Source organism: Odontesthes bonariensis, chromosome 1, assembly GCF_027942865.1.
Source record: "Odontesthes bonariensis isolate fOdoBon6 chromosome 1, fOdoBon6.hap1, whole genome shotgun sequence".
Lineage (NCBI taxonomy): Eukaryota > Metazoa > Chordata > Actinopteri > Atheriniformes > Atherinopsidae > Odontesthes > Odontesthes bonariensis.
Window position 1 is genome coordinate 4,599,857 of NC_134506.1, and position 21,901 is coordinate 4,621,757.

At 39.2% G+C, this 21,901-nt stretch overlaps 1 protein-coding gene across 5 annotated transcripts in view; it reads left to right on the plus strand.

The window, feature by feature from the left end:
• The window catches only part of ano1a (anoctamin 1, calcium activated chloride channel a), an 88,067-nt gene extending 67,068 nt beyond the window's left edge, over positions 1 to 20,999 (plus strand). For all 5 annotated transcript variants that reach the window (XM_075464726.1, XM_075464998.1, XM_075464906.1 and 2 more), the window contains 10 exons: positions 1,253 to 1,454; positions 1,938 to 2,049; positions 2,619 to 2,676; positions 4,028 to 4,128; positions 10,198 to 10,337; positions 13,460 to 13,612; positions 14,304 to 14,356; positions 15,144 to 15,328; positions 15,485 to 15,590; positions 17,530 to 20,999. In XM_075464726.1, coding sequence (XP_075320841.1) covers positions 1,253 to 1,454; positions 1,938 to 2,049; positions 2,619 to 2,676; positions 4,028 to 4,128; positions 10,198 to 10,337; positions 13,460 to 13,612; positions 14,304 to 14,356; positions 15,144 to 15,328; positions 15,485 to 15,590; positions 17,530 to 17,778 — 1,359 coding nt within the window. In that variant the 3' untranslated portion in view covers positions 17,779 to 20,999. The remainder of the gene's footprint in view (positions 1 to 1,252; positions 1,455 to 1,937; positions 2,050 to 2,618; positions 2,677 to 4,027; positions 4,129 to 10,197; positions 10,338 to 13,459; positions 13,613 to 14,303; positions 14,357 to 15,143; positions 15,329 to 15,484; positions 15,591 to 17,529) is intronic.
• Positions 21,000 to 21,901: the final 902 nt, after the last annotated feature.

A 21,901-nucleotide genomic window follows, 5' to 3' on the forward strand; every position in this document is an offset into this window, starting at 1 on the left:
CCTTAAAGATCGGGTGAGCAGCTCGGAGGACAGCTGCTGCTCCTCCACAGCCAAAGGACTCAGCTCAAGTTAGGGGTGGGCGATATGTATCGTTTGCGAAATTATCGTGAATGTTGTTTTGACGATGAGTAATTTTGCAATATCGAGATATAGGCTATATATATATATATTTTTTTTTTTTTTTAATTTTTTTTCAATCGTCAAAAATTTAATAAAGTGTGGTGCCAGTGGTCCTCTGCCCTTACCACGGCGCCACGCCCTGCTTTGAACACTCTAATTTTTTCAAAGTAAACGCTTCGGACCCCGCGGGACACTCAGCTAAGAGCATCGAGGGGGCCGCCGAGAGGCAGGGGCTGGGACAGACGGTAGCTCGCCTCGCGGCGGACCGTCAGCTCGATCCCGAGATCCAACTACGAGCCAGTCGCAGTTTCACTGTACCGGCCGTGTGTGCTTAGACTTGCATGCTTGTGTTCATTTTATTGTGATCTTAACTTAAGTTTTAATTTTTTTTTTTAAATATCGTCAAAATATCTTTATCGTGAAAATCCTAAAAAATATCGATATTTTTTTTTCCCATATCGCCCACCCCTAGCTCAGGTGGGCCAGGCATCTTGTTAGGATGCCCCCCGGTCACCTCTCTTTGGAGGTTTTCCAGGTATGTCCAACTGGGAGAGGCCCCAAGGCAGACCCAGGACTCGCTGGAGGGAGTAAACATTCCTTCTGGCCTGGGAACGCCTTGGGATCCCCCATGAGGAGCTGGAGAGTGTTGCTGTGGAGAGGAATGTTTGGATCTCTCCTGACCCTCCAAGACAATGGATGGATGATTGAACGTGGATGAGTTAATCACAAAGACATAAATGCAACCAAAAGGAATTCAAAATGATTCAGATTTGATCTAAAGTTAACTGATTTTCAAATACGCTTAAATACTTTTTAAACCCGGCCCAGTTGCATGTAGCCATACGTAAAGAGAACGTTTTGTTGCAAAAACAGCAATTAAAAACATCTTTCTGGATAAGAATACTCATATACCATCTTGTTAAATGACTTGTAGACGTAAACCTATTAATATTTAATAGGTTCACACCCACATACTTTGGCCTTCTTCGTATCACACTTATTACTTTATCAAAATTTTATCTGCAAAATGCATGATGTCTCAGTTGTTATGATTTTTGAGTTGTCTTTCTAGTATTGCTTTGTCAGAAGTTCAACAGATTGTGGGTCTTCTCTATGCTCTCCTTTCCTTTAGGTAACTGTGACATTTGTCATGGTCTTCGGTGTCATCCTGTATCGAATCAGCATTAAGGCAGCACTGCACATCAGCAACTACCCTGCAGCACGGTCCAACATCCGAGCCACTGTCAAAGGCACTGCTGCTGTCATAAACCTCATCATCATCATCATCTTAGATGAAATCTATGCCATCATTGCCCGCTGGCTCACCACACTGGGTAAGGCATACAGAGTCGTTAACCTTTTAAAGGACAGCATTGATCCTTTCACTAAACATTACTTTTGCACTGCAGATTGACGAGGAGTGAATGGGAAATAAAGCTTGTATGCTTATTTGGTGTCTTTTGCATTGTGTGATGTTTGATCTTTCCAGCAAAGACTGAAGTTCATGGTGCTTTGTGTCATTTTTAAGGTGAAGATGTAATTTATTTAAAAATGCTTAGAACCGTAGTGAAATTAACTTTTTTTATGGAATAAAAACAAAACATTTTCAAAAGGCTACAATAAATGTTTGGCGACCCGCATGTGTCAAGCTTTCAAGCGCCTCATACAGTATATGCTTCAACAGATGAGCAGTGATCATTTAAATCTTGGCAATTACTCCTATGGTGTCATGTACTTTATTAAAAAATAATTAAGTAGAACTACTGGGTGAATTTGTGGGCATGCAAGATAACAGTAGCATATTTTGTCTCTTTCAGAGGTTCCAAAGACGGACAAGAGTTTTGAAGAGCGTCTCATTTTTAAAACTTTCATCTTGAAGTTCGTCAATGCCTTTACACCAATTGTCTACTTGGCCTTTTTCAGGGGCAGGTAAAGCAGTAACCTAATATGGCATGATGTTTATGTTAACTCTGAACGTTATTGTTATGTCCTCTTATACAAATTTGACATTTATTAGAAACTTCATCTGAAAAAGTGCATCTAGTGTACATATATGGGCAGCTGTCGCTCAGTGATTAGAGTCGGTCATCCAATAAACGGAAGGTTGGCGGTTCAATTCCCACTCTCGCTTGGTGGAACTGATAGCTGGAGGGGTGTCAGTCCACCTCCTTGTCACGGCTGAGGTGCCCTTGAGCAAGGCACCGTACCCCCCATGCTCCCCGGGCGCTTTCATGGCTGCCCACCGCTCCAGGTTGGCATCTGTCTCTGAGTGTGTGACCCTGTGTGTGTGTGTCAACAGGTGCCAACATGGATGGGTTAAAAGCGGAGGACAAATCTACCTTCGGGTATAAATAAAGTCACTTAACTTAACTAACTTAACTTAACTTAACTTATATATGTTTAACTGTGTACGTTAAAAGGGTCATGACCATATTCTATACTTCCACATGTCCTCCTCTGACTAAAAGCATATGATTGATATATGTCTGTGTTTACAGGCTTGTTGGAAGACCTGGGAAGTACTTGTATGTTGTTGGCTCCTACAGAATGGAAGAGGTAATTCACAGTTTTACTAACAAGTTCTGCTTCTCAGAATGCAATTTTAGATTGAATGAATGCCTCAGTAAATAAATACTAGTCAACAGTGCAACACTGTGACTGGTTGTATGAAAACAGGTCATTCAGTCAGGAAAGGTCACAGTGGCAGATCACAGTGGTTATGAATCTTCTTTAGGATGCATCCACTTATTTGTAAAGGATTTTTATTCATTCTTTGCATTGAAGACACATTATTCTTGTGACATATACTCTCACACATCAAATAATGTATGTGTGTATGGAGTAATCTTGTTCAAAGACAATTAGGAATGGTGCTGCTGCTGTCTGACTCAGATACTTATGCTTCTTTATTTTAATACAAGAAATCAAAATGACATGGTCTGGGAAATAAATATGCTATTAGAAAACAAGTCCCCTGACATATGTTTTCTATTGAACTTTTTTTTTTAAGATCAATTTAGTTTATTTCAAGGCTGCACGGTGTTGTGGTGGTTAGCACTGTCGCCTCACAGCAAGAGGGTTCCAAGTTCGAATCACAGCTGGGATTTTGCATGCTCTCCACATACTCCGGCTTCCTCCTATCTTCTGAAAACATGCATGTTAGGTTAATTGGCGACTCTAAATTGTCCCTATGGGTGAGTGTGAGCGCACCCTGCCTCTTGCCCAATGACAGCTGGGATAGTCTCCAGCCCCCCATTACTCTAATTTGGATTAAGCGGGCATAGAAAATAGATGGATGGATGGATATTTCATTATATCAGTTCTACATAGTCACTTTGAAAAAGAAAAAAATATTTTCTAAGGTTTTACATATCAGGTTAAGAAAAAAAAACTTTGCTCTGGAGTTCCATAATGGAGAAAGAAAATGGCCCTTGGTAACATGGTCCCTCATATTTCAGTTAGTTGAAGATAGCAACACTGTCTGTCTTGAGGATCAGATTGACCTGCAGTCCATAGACAGCATCTCCCAGTCGCTGTTACAGACTTGACTTTCACTTTTCCTTTTGTCACAATTGTAGATTTTATGAGCACACTCGTGCTCTGAAAATAATTTAGAACATGTAAATGAAAGGATATTTAATTATTTTTTAATTCTCTTTTTTTATTCAACTTGTTCAGCTTTCAACACTTGCACTTTTTTGTGGTCAACTTTATTATTTGTAGAAAACACACAAATAAACAAACAACAACAGAGCGGCACATCAACAGCAAAGATAAAGGAAAAAAAACTTCACTTTCCACTCCCCACTGTTTAACTGCTCATTTGCTTGTGCTCCTGCTGCAGTGTTATCGCCCCTTCTCTTTTCAATATTTTCCTTTATTCTCTTTCCTGTTCTCTTTCCTCCAGTGTGCCCATGCAGGCTGCCTCATGGAACTGTGTATCCAGTTGTGCATCACCATGCTAGGCAAGCAGCTGATCCAGAACAACCTGTTTGAGATTGGCGTTCCGTGAGTACAAACCAGAGATTGTATAACATGCTCAATCCTACATGCACCCAGGACACAGCAGAAGAGCTGAACAACACATCCTTATAGGTCACAATATGTGGGTTTAGTAAGTCACAAAATGCATCATGCACACCTACTCAGTTGAACTTGCATATGAGAAGGATCATTTACAAGCCTGTCTGGTTTTCAGAACACACTTACCTGGTAACCAGACAGTACTTGACTGAACTCTTACAGTCAATTATAGACAATTTTCTCTGACTTTCTCATAGTGTACGCAGTATGAGAGATGTACTCTACGGTTTGTCATCATATAATATCCCAAAAGCATAGTTCTGAATTCCATCATGGTTATGCATACAGTAATGAGTCCAAAAATATTAGATATTCAAATTAATGTATTATGACTTTGGTTCCAACAATCAACATATTAGAAAATATATAACCATTTAAAAAAAATAGTGCAAAACCTTAATGAATGAATAAAGTAAAGTTTGACCACATTTACCAAAACTGTTTCTGAATGCTATTGTAAGAGCAGATCTGCTAATTGTTGTCGGATTGTGATTGGCGGGTCAGCCTATATATATTGTATGTATGTTTGGGGGCTCGTCAGGTGTTTCCAGCAACATATGTGCTCCGTACGGATGTAATCATGAGGGGCAAATAAACGGAGTTGTTTGTATAAACTCAAAGGCAACAGGGTACTCATTCATCCGTGATGGTTTGGTCCAAGCGCGTCAATTAGGTTTTAACAAGCGAAACACCTCAGTGGCTTAAAGCATTGGCTTAGCTTCTACAATTCAAGTCAAAAACTGTCTGAATAGTCGACAACTGCTGGAGATTTGAAGTTGGACTTTGTTGCGTTTGGTGGTGGACGGAAGGAGGAGATAGCCGAGGAAATAGCCAAGGAGCAGGCTTGGTGTCGTGATTGGGATCAGCTGAGCGTCAGCTGCTCACCTGCAGACAGGACACGCCGGTGAGGACACAGGATCGCGAGGAGGAGCGAGCGAGTGAGCAGAGGCCGGTGAGGAGGCGTACGGGTACGGGAGAGCCACTAGGAGAGACGTCGGTGAGAGCCCCTCAGAACTTCACCACAGGCCACAACTTTCAGAATAGGTAAGGTAGCGTTACCACTCATAAAGATGGCCATCTAAATCTAAAAGGTGTGCACACGTAGGGGCGTAATTCCAGTGCATTGGTTGCTGAAGTGGAAAAACATTTGACTGTTTGATTGACATATTGTGACTGTCGGACTTTGAATGGAGGACTTGGGGATTAATGTGGACACATCGTCGGGTGTTTGTGCACCAGTTGCTGCTGGCAAACCGGACTCTGTGGCCGCCGGCAGTAGCGACACACGGACAAGCCAACGAGTGGTCAAACTTTCCGTTAAAGGGCTCGCAGACAAGCTCGACCGACTACAAAATGTTAGAAAGATGAAGCTAAACAAAGCAAGTGCTTTAAAGAAATCGATTCAAGAGTTTATGCAAAGTATTAAAATGTCTGAGGTAAAAAAATCTCTACATGGCTTTATTGAACTGTGTGATGAAATAAGATGTGTGCATGATTCTTTGATGATTTTGTTGCCCCAGGAGGAAAAAGAAAGGCATGAAACATGGTTCAAGGCTAAAATGATGTTTAATGATGAATTTATTGATGAAGTTGAAATGTGGGTGAAATCAAATGAAAACCAGCTGTCTGAAACTAAGAATAATGGTGATAAATGTGTTGAAAATGATAATATAAATCCAAATGACAGTGTCTCTAATGTGGGTAAAGCCACAACCACAACCAAAACTCAACAGGTCAAGCACTGCTTCCTCTGTAAAAATAAAGGCAGCAGAAGAAAAGGCTGCAGTCATGGCTCGTATGGCAGCCTTAAAGGAACGACATGTACTGGAGGAACAAGAACAAAAAATAAAAAGGAGAAAGGAACAGCTCGAATTGGAGACGGAACTTGCTGCATCTGATGCTATATTGGCAGTTTTGCAAGCTATGGATGGACAAAGGCTCTCTCAGGCACCAACAGGTGGTATGAACTCTTATCTTGAAAAGGAAAAAAGGAAACTGGCACCACAAATACTCAACACAATGGCCAAGGAGCATGAGCCTGCAGCCTGTAAAACACAAAAGCAAGTGGATTGGTCAATGCCGCAAAATCAAACGCACTCAATGGATATGCAAACAAACAACAATAAAAAATTGTCATCTGTGGAAACATCACAAAGGTTGCTGCATGATCAAACAACTGCTTGGGTGACACAAACCAGGAGACAACCATTGAATCATGGACAAAACGATCAGACTCAACTTGGTGATATTGTTAGTATTATGTGCAAACAAAATGAAATCACAGCCTCTTTGGTGAACCAACAACGCCTGCTTTCTCTGCCACCACGTGACATACCTGTCTTTGAGGGAGATCCGTTCCAATACAGAGCCTTCACAAAATCATTTGAACAAGGTGTGGAGGACAAAGCAAGTAAGGCTGACTGCTTGTATTACTTGGAACAGTTCACCAGAGGGCAACCAAGGGAACTGGTGCAAAGTTGTCAACACATGGATCCTGAACGTGGCTTCATTGTAGCCAAAGCTTTGCTCCAGGAACATTTCGGTAATGACTACAAGATTGCTAATGCATATATTGAAAAGGCTTTAACCTGGCCAGCAATAAAGTCAGAGGATGTTAAATCTTTGCAAGCCTATGGTTTGTTTCTACGTGGGTGCTGTAATGTGATGGAGGAGCTTCCCCATATGCAGGAAATGGACATGCCAAGCAATATGAAAACAGTGATTTGTTAATTGCCATATAAATATCGTGAAAGGTGGAGAGCTGTTGCCCATGATATAATGGAAAACTACAATCGAAGGGCACATTTTGTTGATCTTGTTGCATTCTTGGAGAAACAAGTGAGGACCCTTTCTGATCCAATTTTTGGAAATATTGAACTACCTGTACCACAGAATGTAACGGCTTCAAAACCCTGTAACACATTCAAAATGCAAACAAAGTCATTCAGAGGGAAAGGAAGTAGTTTTGCCACTACAGTAATGCCTGTCAACGCATCTGAAGAAAATGCTCACACAAGCAATGCAAAGAGACAGGACGTTTTGTATTGTTCTTGGTGTACATGTACTCATCTCTTGGAGAAATGCCAACAGTTCCAATGTAAAAAACACAGAGAAAAAATCCGGTTCTTAAAGGAAAAGGGAATATGCTTTGGTTGTTTAAAGGTTGGACACATAAGCCGTGACTGTGGTAAACGTCTGGTCTGTGAGGTTTGTGATCAACAGCATCCCACTGCCCTTCATATTCCAAAGACTAATGTTGAGTTGCAACGTACATGGGAGCCACCCAAAGGAAATCCATCAACTTCGTCCCAGCTATGTGGACGCACAGGGGCCGGTAATGACCATTGCATTCTCTCCATTGTCCCAGTGCAGGTCAAATCTACAAAAGGAAATGAAGTGATTCAGACATATGCATTTTTGGATCCTGGGAGCACAGCTACATTTTGCTCTGAACACCTTATGGAGCAATTGAGCATCACAAGAAAAAGAACAAATTTCCTTTTGAAAACCATGGGACAAGAAAAGGTTGTTCCCACTTTTGCTGTGTCTGGAATGGAGGTCGCTGATCTTGCAGGAAAAAGTTTTTACCCTTTGCCTGAAGTTCTCACACAGAGAGAGATGCCAGTCACTCCAGACAACATGGTCACTGCTGCTGATTTGGAAAGGTGGCCTTATTTGTCCAAGGTTCACATCTCCTCAATACAGGCCAAAGTGGACCTACTGATAGGAACCAATGCTCCCAGGTTATTGGAACCATGGGAAGTGGTGAACAGTTGTGAAAACGGCCCATATGCTATAAGAACAGTGTTGGGCTGGGTTATCAATGGGCCTTTAAATGGAAACTGCAGTAATGATGAAATGAAGCTTTCCTCTGTTGTGGTGAATCGAATTTCAGTGACTAATTTGGAGCTCATGCTGAACAATCAGTATTAGCATGATTTTAATGAACGGCCTTCAGAGAACAAAGAGATGTCTAGAGAAGACATAAAGTTTATGGAGATTATGGAATCCTCTGCAACACTACAGGAAGAGAGATACTGCCTTAAAGGGGAACTCCGTGGCATTTGAAGCGCATTCCCATTGCTAGAGGTTGTCAAATACTGACAGTAGGACACAGACTGGTGCAAATCGGCGCTCCCTGTGTGGAGATAGCGCTGTTTGCGCAGCCTGTCATGCTAACCAAATACGTGGTGGCTAAGGGGCAAGAGCTAAACCTTCCACGTAAAACAACAACTTGCACACTGCAGAAACGTCACACCACTTTATAAACCATCCGACAATAAAGTCACAAGCCTTACCATCAAAACCATATGCATGGTTCTCACATTACTGGCATGGGGACGTTACAAAACAACTTTATAAACAGCATGTCACTTACCTCTTGTCGGTAGGCTCGCGCATGTGAAAGCCCAAAAGAGTCAATGGACGATAATCCCTTATACAAAACAATTATCTTCTCTAGAAAAACTGCGTTCAAGTATTTAAAACATTACAACAATACATGCCCAGTAATATTGTTGTATATCCCAGTGCAGTTATTGCAGACGCCTTAATGGCAGGGCCATGGAGCAGAAGATGGCGGATCTTCCTAAGGAGAGAATTGTTCCAGATCTGCCTCCGTTCACAAATGTTGGAGTTGACTATTTTGGACCTGTGGGGATAAAAAGAGGGAGAGCGACTTGCAAGAGGTATGGAGTGTTATTTACCTGTATGGCCAGCCGGGCAGTTCATCTAGAAGTGGCAAACTCGTTGGAAACGGATGCTTGCATTAATGCAATACGACGCTTTATCAGCAGGAGAGGTCAGGTCCTTCATATCAGATCGGATAATGGAACAAATTTTATTGGAGCTGAGAGAGAACTACTTGAGGCTGTTGGTGAGCTAAACCATGAGCGTATTCAAGGAGCTTTAATTTCAGCAGGAGTTAAATGGAGCTTCAATCCACCGGCCGGGTCTCATCATGGCGGAGTTTGGGAACGCATGATACGCATAGTCAGGCGTGTTCTTAACTCAGTTTTACACCAGCAGACACTTGATGACGGGTTTAACATGGTCATGTGCGAGGTTGAAGCTATTTTGAATGATCGTCCTATTACACAGCTGTCTGACGACCCAAATGATTTGGAAGCGCTCACTCCCAACCATCTTCTTCTTCTGAAGAGAAAACCAGCCTTGCCACTGGGACTTTTCAGATCTTCTGATATGTATGTGAAGCGACGCTGGAGGCAAGCTCAATACATCTCGGATTTGTTTTGGAAGCGTTGGATCCGGGAATATCTGCCCCTACTGCAAGAAAGACAGAAGTGGAATCAGAGGAAACAGAGTCTGACAGTTGGAGATGTTGTTGTCATTATGGACTCCTCAGCTCCTTGTGGTTCCTGGCTTCTTGGGAAAGTGTTGGATATTTTTCCTGATTCAAAGGGCATGGTGCGTTCTGTCAAGCTACAGACTAAAAATAGTGTCATTGAGAGATCTGTGACCAAACTTTGCCTGGTACAGGAAGTGTAAATTTTGCATTTCCATGTTCTTCATATCATGCTCTTATTAATGTCTGTATTGAATTGCCATGTCTGCCGGCCATGACAATTAGGGGCCGGAGTGTAAGAGCAGATCTGTTAATTCTTGTCTAATTGTTGTCAGATTGTGATTGGCGGGTCAGCCTATATATATTGTATGTATGTTTGGGGGCTCGTCAGGTGTTTCCGGACGACAAAACAGTTTTTGACCGCTGTCCAGCAACATATGTGCTCCGTACGGCTGTAACCATGAGAGGCAAATAAACGGAGTTGTTTGTAAAAACTCAAAGGCAACAGGGTACTCATTCATCCGTGATGGTTTGGTCCAAGCGCGTCAATTAGGTTTTAACAAGTGAAACACCTCAGTGGCTTAAAGCATTGGCTTAGCTTCTACAGCTATGTTAACTAAGAATTTTACAAATTTTTTACAAAGCTGAAAATAGCATTTCTGTCATTTCTGTGCTGTTGGTATGTGCAGGAAGCTTAAGAAACTACTCCGGAAAAGAAAGTCAGATATGGACTCCAGAGAAGAGGAGTTAAACAAAACTCTGCAGCGCCATGAGAAAGATCACTTCTTGTGTCCTTTTGCTGGCATCAACTCTGACTACATGGAGATGAGTAAGTCTTCCCAACTTGCCTTAGCAAAAGTCTTATATCAATTCCTTCTATGAGTCTATTGGCTTCATCCAAAGGTGATGCTTGAGAAAGCTTGAGTGGTAATGTTAAGGTGAAAGCAAGCAATAATAATGGAGGTGACTTTGAACTAATCACCAATGCACACCATCTATGCACCAGTAGTACAACAATAGGTTTGATTAGTTGACCCAACCCAACCTTAGAGATGAGAAAAGCTACTTTACCCAAACGCCAGTGTTCTGTCATGCAATTTATGAACTTGTTTTTTCTGCAGCTGCATGTAAAATGTCTGAGCTTTGGTAAAAGTGACTGTTGGGTCATGTAAAGTACATTATTGTTTGAAATGGAAGTTTCCAGTGTAGTTTACAAAGAACCTTCCAGAACTAAAACACTCCATAACTTGTGCAGCCAGATTTCTATTTGCTGTTTTTGATGTAGAAAGAAAAAGGTGTCAAGAAAAAGGCGAATAAAAAAAGGAAAAATGAGAAAATCTTCCACTAAAGCTCAAAAAATAAATAAATAGATAAACAACCTTCATAAGGTCACTTGAGGTGGTTTTTGCCAGTTCAAAGAAGATTTTGATACACATTAGGGGGAATGAAAACAAATCCTGTCTGACCTGGCAAACAGTAAAATGACATGCCAATACAATTACGTGACATACTGGCATCTTCTTAGATAGGACCAGAGAGTAAAGTAATTCCCGAAGAAGGGATTTCTCTGTTTTCCTCTTGTGGATCTCCACCACAGTTATTATTCACTTCAAAACAGTGGAAATGTGCCTGAATCACACTTTATTTTCAAAATCTTTTCAGACTCTTTTCAAAATGCAATTGATAATTTTGTCTCTAAACACTGTTGTCCCCATTTAAAGCATTGGTAAATGGCAGAATAAATACATTCATAGATGCTATACATAATGTGATTCTGCGACTGGCTCCATAACTGGCTGTTGACTCTTCAAGGCACTAATTGTGCAGTCCTGCCATAATCTAGATAAATGAATAAGTGAATGAAAATAGAAAAAATGAATAAGTAAATAAGTATTCATTTTTATTAATATTAACTAAATTCCTTAAACAATTTTTTATTTGCTTCATTTGCATGTTGCAAATTGCACAAAGACTGAATAGTATCTGGAACCAACAGTTACAATACAAAATAAATCCCTTTTAATTGCTCTGTAAAGTCACTCAGGTGTCACCAAGTATTTGAACACTGAGCATCAGAGTCATTTGTTTCAGAGCTGGCACTTAACTTTTAAGATTATTGATTAGTTAAGCTTTTAAAGTAAGGAGTATTGACTAAAGCTTTTGCATTACTTCAGTCAATGATTGGATGTCAAAGTCGACATGTCCAGTTTGTACATTACATACATAGTGACTTTGAAGCTGTGCCAGTCAATGTTTTTTTTTTTATTAAGAATGTCAGCAGCAGGCACCTTTTTCTGATAAATCGCCTGTCCAGTGCTACTCTGCAGGCACGGGATGAGACAAAGATGACCATTGAACACAAAGAGCAAACTTTAACATGCCATATTTTTTTCTCAAAACAGATGGAGACTAAATGTTGCTGAGGAGACAGAATGAAAAATAGACTTAGTCTAAAATCAATCATTCAGAAAAGACTTGGGTCAATGCTCAATATCCAAAAGTTTATATGTATCTCACAACTTATATGTTTACTTGTCTGGAGCATTTTCCCTAAATATCTGAGGATGGTTATTATTTGATTGGAGTTTTTGAATTATTAAAACGGTGTGATACCCCAGGGTATTGGTTTGTGGTACTAAGCCAAATGAAGGAGACTCTTATATTATAAATATCCCAAAAAATATTTTAAATATTTTATCTGTACTGTCAATGGATGTGTGGAAGGTCACCAGTCTGTCACAGGCTCAAATCCAATGAAGTGAAATCTTTCAAAGAAGCTGTCTCAGGGGAAAAATGGACTGGATTTCAAAGCTCAACCTAAGCACACCTGAGGCACCGAATGATAGTTTTAGTGTTTTTTCTTTAAAACAGAGAAGTATGGAGTAATACATGAAACCTTTTTTTTTTATATATTTCAATATCATGGGACCATTTAAGCCGTTCTCCTGCTAGTTCCTGTAAGAAGATGACATGACCTCCATTTTATTTCATGTCCTGATCATGTTTTTGTCATGGCTAGAATAAATAGGGGAAATTGAAATTAGTCATCCTTGTCCTGACGTGTTGTATGTGTCCACCTAACTGCTGTTAGATAGTCATATTCTGGATTCGGTTTAGATTCACAACATAAAGCTGTACAACATCTAACATTTCATCTAAAACTATTTTAAATTGTTATACATATCAAATATATTTTTTGCTTGTTGTGATGTTTCCAAGGGAATGAATGCAACTTCAACACATCTACCTCTCGCTTAGCTCTCAGCTCTAGTTGGAAAACCTCTTTGGCAGACCTCTGATTTCTCCGATAGATCATTTATAAAACATCACTCAGCCAAATATGGACACAGCAGAAATTAGCGAGTTCTATGCATCTGACTGTTTCAGATTATCTACTGGCGGACTATAGGTTAGTGTATGAGATAAGAGTGGTACTTTTAAGCTGCTTTTTGCATTGCAGTGATTTTGTGTTCAGGCAGAGGTAGATTAGAGTGGAGTAATTCTGGGGATGTGTAAGTTGGTTTCAACTTTGGTTATCCCAAAAAAAGACACAGGGTTTAAAAGCAGATGGTTATCTCAGCTATGTCTAGGTTTATTTGGCCTTCTAATGGAATTTATGTATCTATAAAACACAGACAACCTTACCCCAGAATATCTTTTGTCTGTTTTGCACTACATTACTTGCTGCTATTTCCACATGATAGCATCTGGTAACAAACAAATCCTATTGTACATATGAAAGGAATGAGGAGTAAATATTCTATAGCTTGGATTGTCCTTATTCATCCTTATGCTTAAGGATTTACACTCATCTTAGAGCAGAAAAAGCATCTGGTAAAAGGTCTTTAAAGTGCATTCTGCTTCACTGTGCTTGACTGTTCACTGTGAGTCTCTTATAAAGTTAAGACTGTGTGCTTCTTCTAATTGATTTCTCTTGTCATCTCTTATCAGTCATCCAATTTGGCATGGTGACTCTTTTTGTGGCTTCCTTTCCTCTGGCTCCACTCTTTGCGCTTCTGAATAACATCATCGAAATTCGCCTCGATGCCAAGAAGTTTGTTATGGAGCTGCGTAGGCCAATTGCAGCCAAAGCCAAAGACATTGGTATGTTTCCATCAATGACGTTTGATGTAATGACATTAAAGGCAGTGGCACTATGACATCAGAGCACCTTTAAGGTTCCAATGTGTTACATTTATGGAAGATTTACTGGCAGAAATTAAACATGATATGAAAAAACATATATTTCACAAATGTCGAATAACACATATTTTGTTACCTCACCATCTTACCATAGTAGCACAGAACATGCCTCAAAAGACGGCCTCTGTAATTTCTCCACAGACATTTGGAATTAGAGGATGAGGTTAAAGGTATTCATTTTGTGGCAGGTTGCAAGTTAACAGATTCATTTGTCTACATCATCCTACACACTGCTGCTTTCCTGCACTGAACATGCATGCAATTTAGTATAAAATAGTCTTCACTTGCCGCTGCATGTTCTTGCCAATGTTCCTGCTCCAGCACACCTGATTCAAGTGAATGGGTCATTGCTCGGCTTCTGCAGAGCTTGATGAATGTTTGATGAGTTGCCCAATTTATCTGGATCAGGTGTGGGGTTAGAACATGCTACCACAACATACAGAACAGAGCCCCACCCCGTACCATCCACCCATTTTCCCTAATGGGGAGAGTGCTGCTGCCATCTAGTGGTTGATATCATTTACTGGCCCTTTACAGTATCTGCATATTGGAATTGCTGTTACAGCTGAATGACAATTATTCTGATTCTCAGGTATCTGGTACAACCTCTTGAGGGGTCTCAGCAAGGTAGCGGTCATCGTTAATGTAAGTCTTATTATCTTTTCAGTCTTCACAATTGGACTTTGAAAACATGTCAGATCTCGAAAAAAGCTCTGCAGTGACAAGGGTGTCCGTGATTTATAAAAAAGTGAATTATCAGCACAAATCTGGAGCGGCTGATAGCCACTGCCTGTTATATTTCTGTAAGCACCGGCATCACATCCTCCTGTACTAATTCCACATAAGCAAGAGGAAGTTTTTAAATAGTTCAGTATGCAGATCAGTAGCAGCAAGTCTTTGAAGTTTTAGTTGGTCTGTGTGATCTGAACTGAGCCACATTTTCACAAAAATGTTAGTGTTTGGGAAAGTGTACTGCAGGGAATATAAGACTGTAAGCATATATAATGTTTCCCACCATAACAAGACTCCATAAAACTATGCTGATGAAGAACAGGTTTGAGTGTGTTGTACACATGAAAATGAAACCATCCTAGGTAAAATTTGTTGATGTCCTGAGTCTTGTCCTGAGGGAAGATCTGGACTTCAGTGTAAATTGCCATGCAATACATCATGAATTTTACAATGACGAATGGCTAACAGCTGTTATTGATTATTTATGCTGCAAAATATTTCCTCATTCTAGAATTATTCAAGTATTATTAGATTCAATTCAATGCATCATGAGAAGACATAGTTTAGCCTGAAGTTACCTCACTAAACCCCTGATCGTGCTTTGAAGGGCCACTTGCCCACTAAAAAAAATCAGAGAGAAGCAGTCTTAGTTTTCTCCGGTCATAAAGACTGTAAACTGATGAGCACTTATCCTCCCCAGGCTTTTGTCATTGCCTTCACCTCTGACTTCATCCCTCGGCTGGTTTATCAGTACACATACAGTCCCGATGGCACGCTGCACGGCTTTGTCAATCACACTCTGTCATATTTCAACATCAGTGACTTTGAGCCAGGGACAGACCCTCTGCAGCCAAAGCACCTTGGCTACGAGGTTGAAATCTGCAGGTAAGATTTCACTTTACAAGATTAACTGAGTAGGTTTACTATAAACTAAGTCAAAGAAGCATGTTGATTTTCAATAAGTGTTGATGACTTTCATTTTCATGTGAAGCGTCACATGAAATCTTAATTATATCAAGGCTCTGTTGTTTCTGTATCTAGATTTAAGGACTACAGAGAGCCTCCCTGGTCCAGCTCACCTTATGAACTATCCAAGGAATTCTGGGCCATTCTAGCTGTTCGCCTCTGCTTTGTTATTGTTTTTCAGGTTTGGAACAACACACAGATATTAATATCAAAGAACACATGCATGCTATCACACAGGCACGCTTTTATCATTTGTATTTGATGTTAGCAAAGCAAACAAGTCACTCATATTTAATAACTTTATATCCTTTAAGTGAAAAATAACTTGAAAATATTAGAAAGGACTTTCTGGATTTGACTGTGACGAGATTTTTTAGAGGAACAACTTTAATAAGGCTTTTATCTGCCTGAATTTTCATTTGAATTCATTGATTTATTCTGAGGCTACAGGCTAACTATCCGTTTCTATGTAGGTTTTGTTTTTAACTAAATATGAGGATCTCATACCCTTTTTTTAGGGGTGGGGGGGTACATAGGTTTGAGCTATCACTTCATGTTTCATCTAGTGTAGAATTATCATGAAATGAACTGGAAACAGAAAATTGGTCAGTTTGCAGCCCTGATTCATGGTTATTACGTCGAAACTAATTTGAACAGGTAACAGGTTGCATTAACAACTATCCAATTTTTATAACTTTGGAATGTTTGTCCATAAGGAATTCTTTTCAGTTCTATAATATGGAAACCCTCAGTTTGAACATCTTTCATACTAAACATTGCTGATTGTAACCCAAAATATTTTTAAAACATCATCTGATATTAGTTATTAAGTCATTAGCTCATCCATGTGGCCATGCTACCAGTTTCATCAAAATATTTCACTGATTTAACCGTCTTATTAATACTAAATAGTTACTATACAATTAGAATTGTTTTGCCTTGTGATCTTTGTTTCCACATTATTACAATAGGGTCTTTGGTCCTGATTATCTTGAAACTTTAAATCTCTGACTGTTACCCCTAATGGACCTATTGTTACTACTAGGCATGACAATTAGAATATTTAAATTACCAGACTATTACCATCTTATTACAGACCTGCAATGTAAACTGCTATCTAAAACTTTTTTTTATATATATATATATATATATATATATATTTTGGGCTTTTTATGCCTTTAATGATAGGACAGTGTGAGAGAGACAGGAAGCAGGGGGCAGAGAGAGGGGGGAGACATGCAGCAAAGAGCCGTCCGGTGCGGGACTCGAACCGGGGCCAGCTGCAGTGAGGACTATAGCCTCTGTGCATGGGGCGGCTGCTTAACCCACTACGCCACCGATCGCCCCTAAAAACATTTTTAAGCAATAAAACACACTGTTGCTCAGTCTTACCCACTCCAATGTAAAAACGCTGCAGTGTTATTTGGTCTGATTGATGGTATTTGTGAAAGAGGGGGATTTTGCCACTCTAAAAACTTGTGGGTAAAAGCTAGAGCTAGAAACAGTAAATTAAGACCTGATTTAATAGAAATGCCTCTCTTTGAGAAACAATATATTGAGAAGATGTTCAGAAAGACCATGTGTACAATGAGCGGAAGAAGTGAGCTTAGCTAATGACTTGTGGGATCAATTTAATTTTACTTTTGTCATTTTCAAGAAAAGTTTACACTGTTTTCAATTCAATCTTATCTATGTTGCACCAAATCACAATAAATGTCATCTCAATGCTCTTCAGTTCACTTCAAGTCAATTATAATCTAATTGTACTCACTGTACAGTTAAACTGCAATCATAATCCAATCACATTCATTAAAATCTGAATTGCTCCAATTCATGCCACTTAAAAAAAAAAGAAAAGAAAAAGTATTGTCTTAAATATTGGTTAACAAAACCAACAGATTGCATTGAAACTTCTCTTAGATTTAATCCCCCATCCTGAGTATGCACAAGGCAACAATGAGAAAGAAAAACACCCTTTTAACTGGAAGAAACCTTTTGCTCAATTTTTCAGAGCTGTTTCCATCTTTTACACACAGTAGGTTATGATGGTTAACACTGGCTGCTCTTTAGCAAAAGCTTTTTTCCATTGATAAGCAATCAGTTAACTCTGTCCCATACAGAACGTGGTGATGCTTATGAGTGACTTTGTGGATTGGCTGATACCCGACATTCCCAAGGACATCAGTCTCCAGATCCACAAAGAGAAGATCCTCATGGTGGAGCTCTTTATGAAGGAGGAGCAGGGTAAAAGGATAGCAGCACGGGACAACCACAGCCAAGACAACTGCGTTAACCCCTCATCAGCACCTCATCAGAGCCCACAACAGCCCTGTTCACGTCCTTTTACCCATGCTAGAGCTGGCTGGTGAAGGCTTAAATATTGGTCAGTATCTAATCTTTAGCAAAGCTTTTACTGTGTTAAAAGTCATTTTAGAATATTTGCAGGACTTTTGACATATTCATATTAGAAGTTGTTTGCCTCTTGTCCAAACTTGAGATGGTACAGACAATTTATGTCCTTAGCCATTAACCAAAAATTTAACAAGTACATGGACAGTTTCCTGACATTGAATAATTATATCATATCACTATTTATTTGATGTATTTGAAAGAACAAAACAATTAGCTTTATAGAAGGATCAAGTTCAAAATTGTGGAAGGAAGCTATGCCAAACTCCGCCTGCACCCTCACATGAATTATATTTTACCTGCTACTTCTCCCAAGAGACTTTAATGCAGCTTTTGTCATAAAGCCAACCTTCATGAATCCATCCAAATGCTCCTCCTAACTCAAGGGGAGACTTACTTACATCAATGTATTGAGCTTTAAAAGGCCTTTTTATTTTTTGCACAATTATGTACAGTTGTGGGAATTATTGATGTTTTTTTTCTATATAATATGCAACATGGCCTGATACGTGTGCTTTGTTTTGGGGATAAACAGCAGGTTTTGGAAGACCTTTTGTGTCAAATTTCCTGTTTATTTGTAAAATGAACACTATATTACTCTTTGTCCCATTTTATACATTTTAAGTACAATCAAACAGCCTAACAGTGCTCAGTAGTATCATTTCTGGAAGCACAAGTCACATTATTCATTCTAATGAACTGGAATCCTTAAAGCTGCAAGATTTAAGATTCAAGTATTATCATTTCATGTTGTCTTGTTCCATGTCACCTTGCTGATGAAATGTGGATACCTTGTTTACCCTTTCTAAACTCAGGTATGGGGTATGGGCGACATTTTGAAAATGAGACATTGAAAAATGATAATTATTTTTCAAAAGCTTAATTACCTTTTCATTGTTCCATTTGGGAGAGCAGAAGAGCAAGTTTGTAGTATCTACTGTACATAGAACTATCATGAACATTTTTGCAGTTGTTGAACTACATTACGACATGGGCAGTCATCATGAGCACCTCAGACCTGTTCTGTGACTCAGACAAGAAACAACAAATAGATATCTGGTTCATTCATTTTTAAAGAGCTAATTGCTAACTTTAATAGAGTACTTTTAAAGGTTTAATTTAGCCGTTTTATTTTAACATCACTCCATTTTCTCTTTTATATGTTGACCAAGTAACTAGTTTTGTTTCCTCTTCTTCAATGTTTTGTTTTCAGTTCATGACCTCTACTTCCTTAACTTTATCACAACAATGCATAATGTGTACACCGCCACCTTCTGGTGAGGCTACACAACATAGTTTACTGGGTCTGGCCAACTTTATGTACATTTGCTAATAATGTTCTTAATTGATTTTTATAATACTTCTATATTTAGCTCCATACTTGCTTGTCAACTATATGAAAATCCTGTTATTGTGGTCCGTTGTTAATTCTTGGAAAATGTTGAACAACATGACACTGCATGAATGCTAAAGTTACTCATTCTTGTGAATATATGAGCATCTTATTTTCAGTTGGGGGCCACTGCCTCTGGTAATGCAGGTTGATGCTCTTTATTCACACAAACAATTTTTCCATGTAGTGTCTTCTGAATAATCAAAAGACTCAGTGCATTCTCAGTGAATTTGACCTTTCTTTTCTTGGGATTCCTGTAACGGAGCAAATTCTTTAACCCACCGATGGAAAATATTGTCTTATGCAGCTTTAAAGAGCCCAGACGAACTGGAATTCAGTACAGCAGTTCAGAGGTGCCGAGATACTCAGCTTTACAGATCAGAATATTACTGCACGCTGATCACATGTAATGGTGAGTGAATTCATTGTGTCTTGTTATGTTCAACATCAAAAAAGCTGTTAGAATGATTGTGACACATGAATCTTTCCTCTCAATGCCACTTTCTAATATTAAGGGTAGGAATTTCTTGATGTCTCCGAAATAGTGTTGCAACAATATATAATTTGATGTATCAGTATGAAAAGTGATAATTGTCATACCTTTTATTGTTTTGTCCATGATATTGGTTAAGATTAATACAAACAGGCCCATTGTTCCACAAGATAATCATACCCTGGCAACCCTACTTTGAAAAGCCCTAGTGTGGTACTCGATGGCCTGTAGGTTATTGAGACAACAGCATTACTGACTCTCTGCCTTATACTCTCCCTGCCGTACCAGGGGATCACACAATAAATGATTATCATCTAAACTATGACTGACTTTTCAGAAGTGTCCATCTACTAGTTTTCTTTCAAAGAAACACCAGTAAATCCTGGCAAAGCAGCACTTTTTCAGCAGTATGTATTTGGCCTGTAAAAAACTAACATTTTCATATAGATACATTTATTTGCCTATTCGCCCTCAAAGACTGAATAATATTTTCTTTTTTATATTTAAAAACTGCAAGAATATACATGGGAGTGACTGGATATCACACTAAAGAATTAAAGTGTAATATAGACAGAAATGTACAGTCTACGGTGTCTGATCAACCCCTGCTGATAGATTCAATCACTCCCAATTTAAGCCCTTGGTTCAGACTGACAGAATGTATAATTCCATTTAAGTTCATTTTGGTGATGTATGCTAACTTTGAGGACAAAATGTTGTAAATGTTTTTTTTTTTTTACTTAAATGACAATATCATATTAATGGGACTCACGGGGCTCCAGTGATGTACCACCCAGAAACATTTACAAAGACCATAATAAATCAGAATATATAGTGATTATTTTTAAATCAATATTTGATCAATTCGAAACAATCAAATGGACCTTCTTTGCTGCATTTGAAAAGACTCCTGGGCTGTGACAAAAAAAAACAAAACTGCACATTCATTTTACTAAATAAGTTTCCTGTTGATACTGCCCGTGTATATTACATGTCGCCTCAGAGCCTGTTTAAGCACAAAATACTTTTTTCTCCAAATCTCTTATAACCTGCTGTTATATGTGAAGACCTTTGTAAGACGTCCTTCTCTAGTTGTCTTTTACCATTGTGTATTTTCAACTTTAATGAGATACTTGTGACATGCATCTAACTATTGTAATGTTTGTCAAAGCACATTTTGCAACATGAGTGAGTGTATCTGCATGTATAATCAATTAGTCTGTTTCTGATATTGTCTTTTTTATGTTCTTATATTATCTGCAAATAAACCAGAGGTGAATTGCCAGAGGCGGAGATTTTTGGGAAAATTCTTGCTTCTCAGTTTGTTTTGGTCCTTTAAATAACTGCATGATGTTTCAGGGATTTAGAATAGATAGACTCTACAGAGAATACAGTTTTGGTGATTTTCCTGAAGGTCCAAATATGATCTTGTAATTCATCTCTTGACAGTCTTCTGTTCCTGTGAAGTTGAACATGTCCATCAATTCAACTCAATTCATTTTTATTTATATAGCGCCAAATACAACAAATGTCATCTCAAGGCACTTAGTAAGTCCAATTCAAGCCAATTGGAATTCAATTAATTGTAATCATAATTATTTATAAAAAAATCCAATTCATTCATATAGAGCCAAATCAAAAACAATTTCCTAGCTAAGGAAACCAACAGATTGCACCGAAACTTGTCTTCAGTCCAATCTCCCGTCCTGAGCGTGCCTGAGGCGACTGTGGAAAGGAACGACTCCCTTTTAACAGGAAGAAACCTCTGGCAGAACCAGAACCAGGAAGGGTGGCCATCCGCCTCGACCAGCTGGGGTTTGAGAGGACAGAAAAGAGGTGGAAAAAAAACACCGTAACACCATTCAAAGGATATCTGTTGGAACAGGGAAACACGAGTTAATGACGCATTCGGACAGAGCAGTTCTAAGAACGGTCCTCCTCGAATTTCGTTCTGATAACTGTCCTTCCCCAGCGGAACTGTTTCAGTCTGCATTCGCACATGAGTCAGGACCAGGTCGGGACTGATGCACCGCGCACAGCCGTCTGCGACAGCGACGTGTTCCTTAGCGCCACATTCAACAACAAAACAAAACAAAACCCGGTAAAAGTAATGAGAAAGAAAAAAACACCACAAAGAAGCTAACATGAGAGCGTGGAGGCCACCGTGTTCATGGTCTGCATGATGGTGTTATTAATC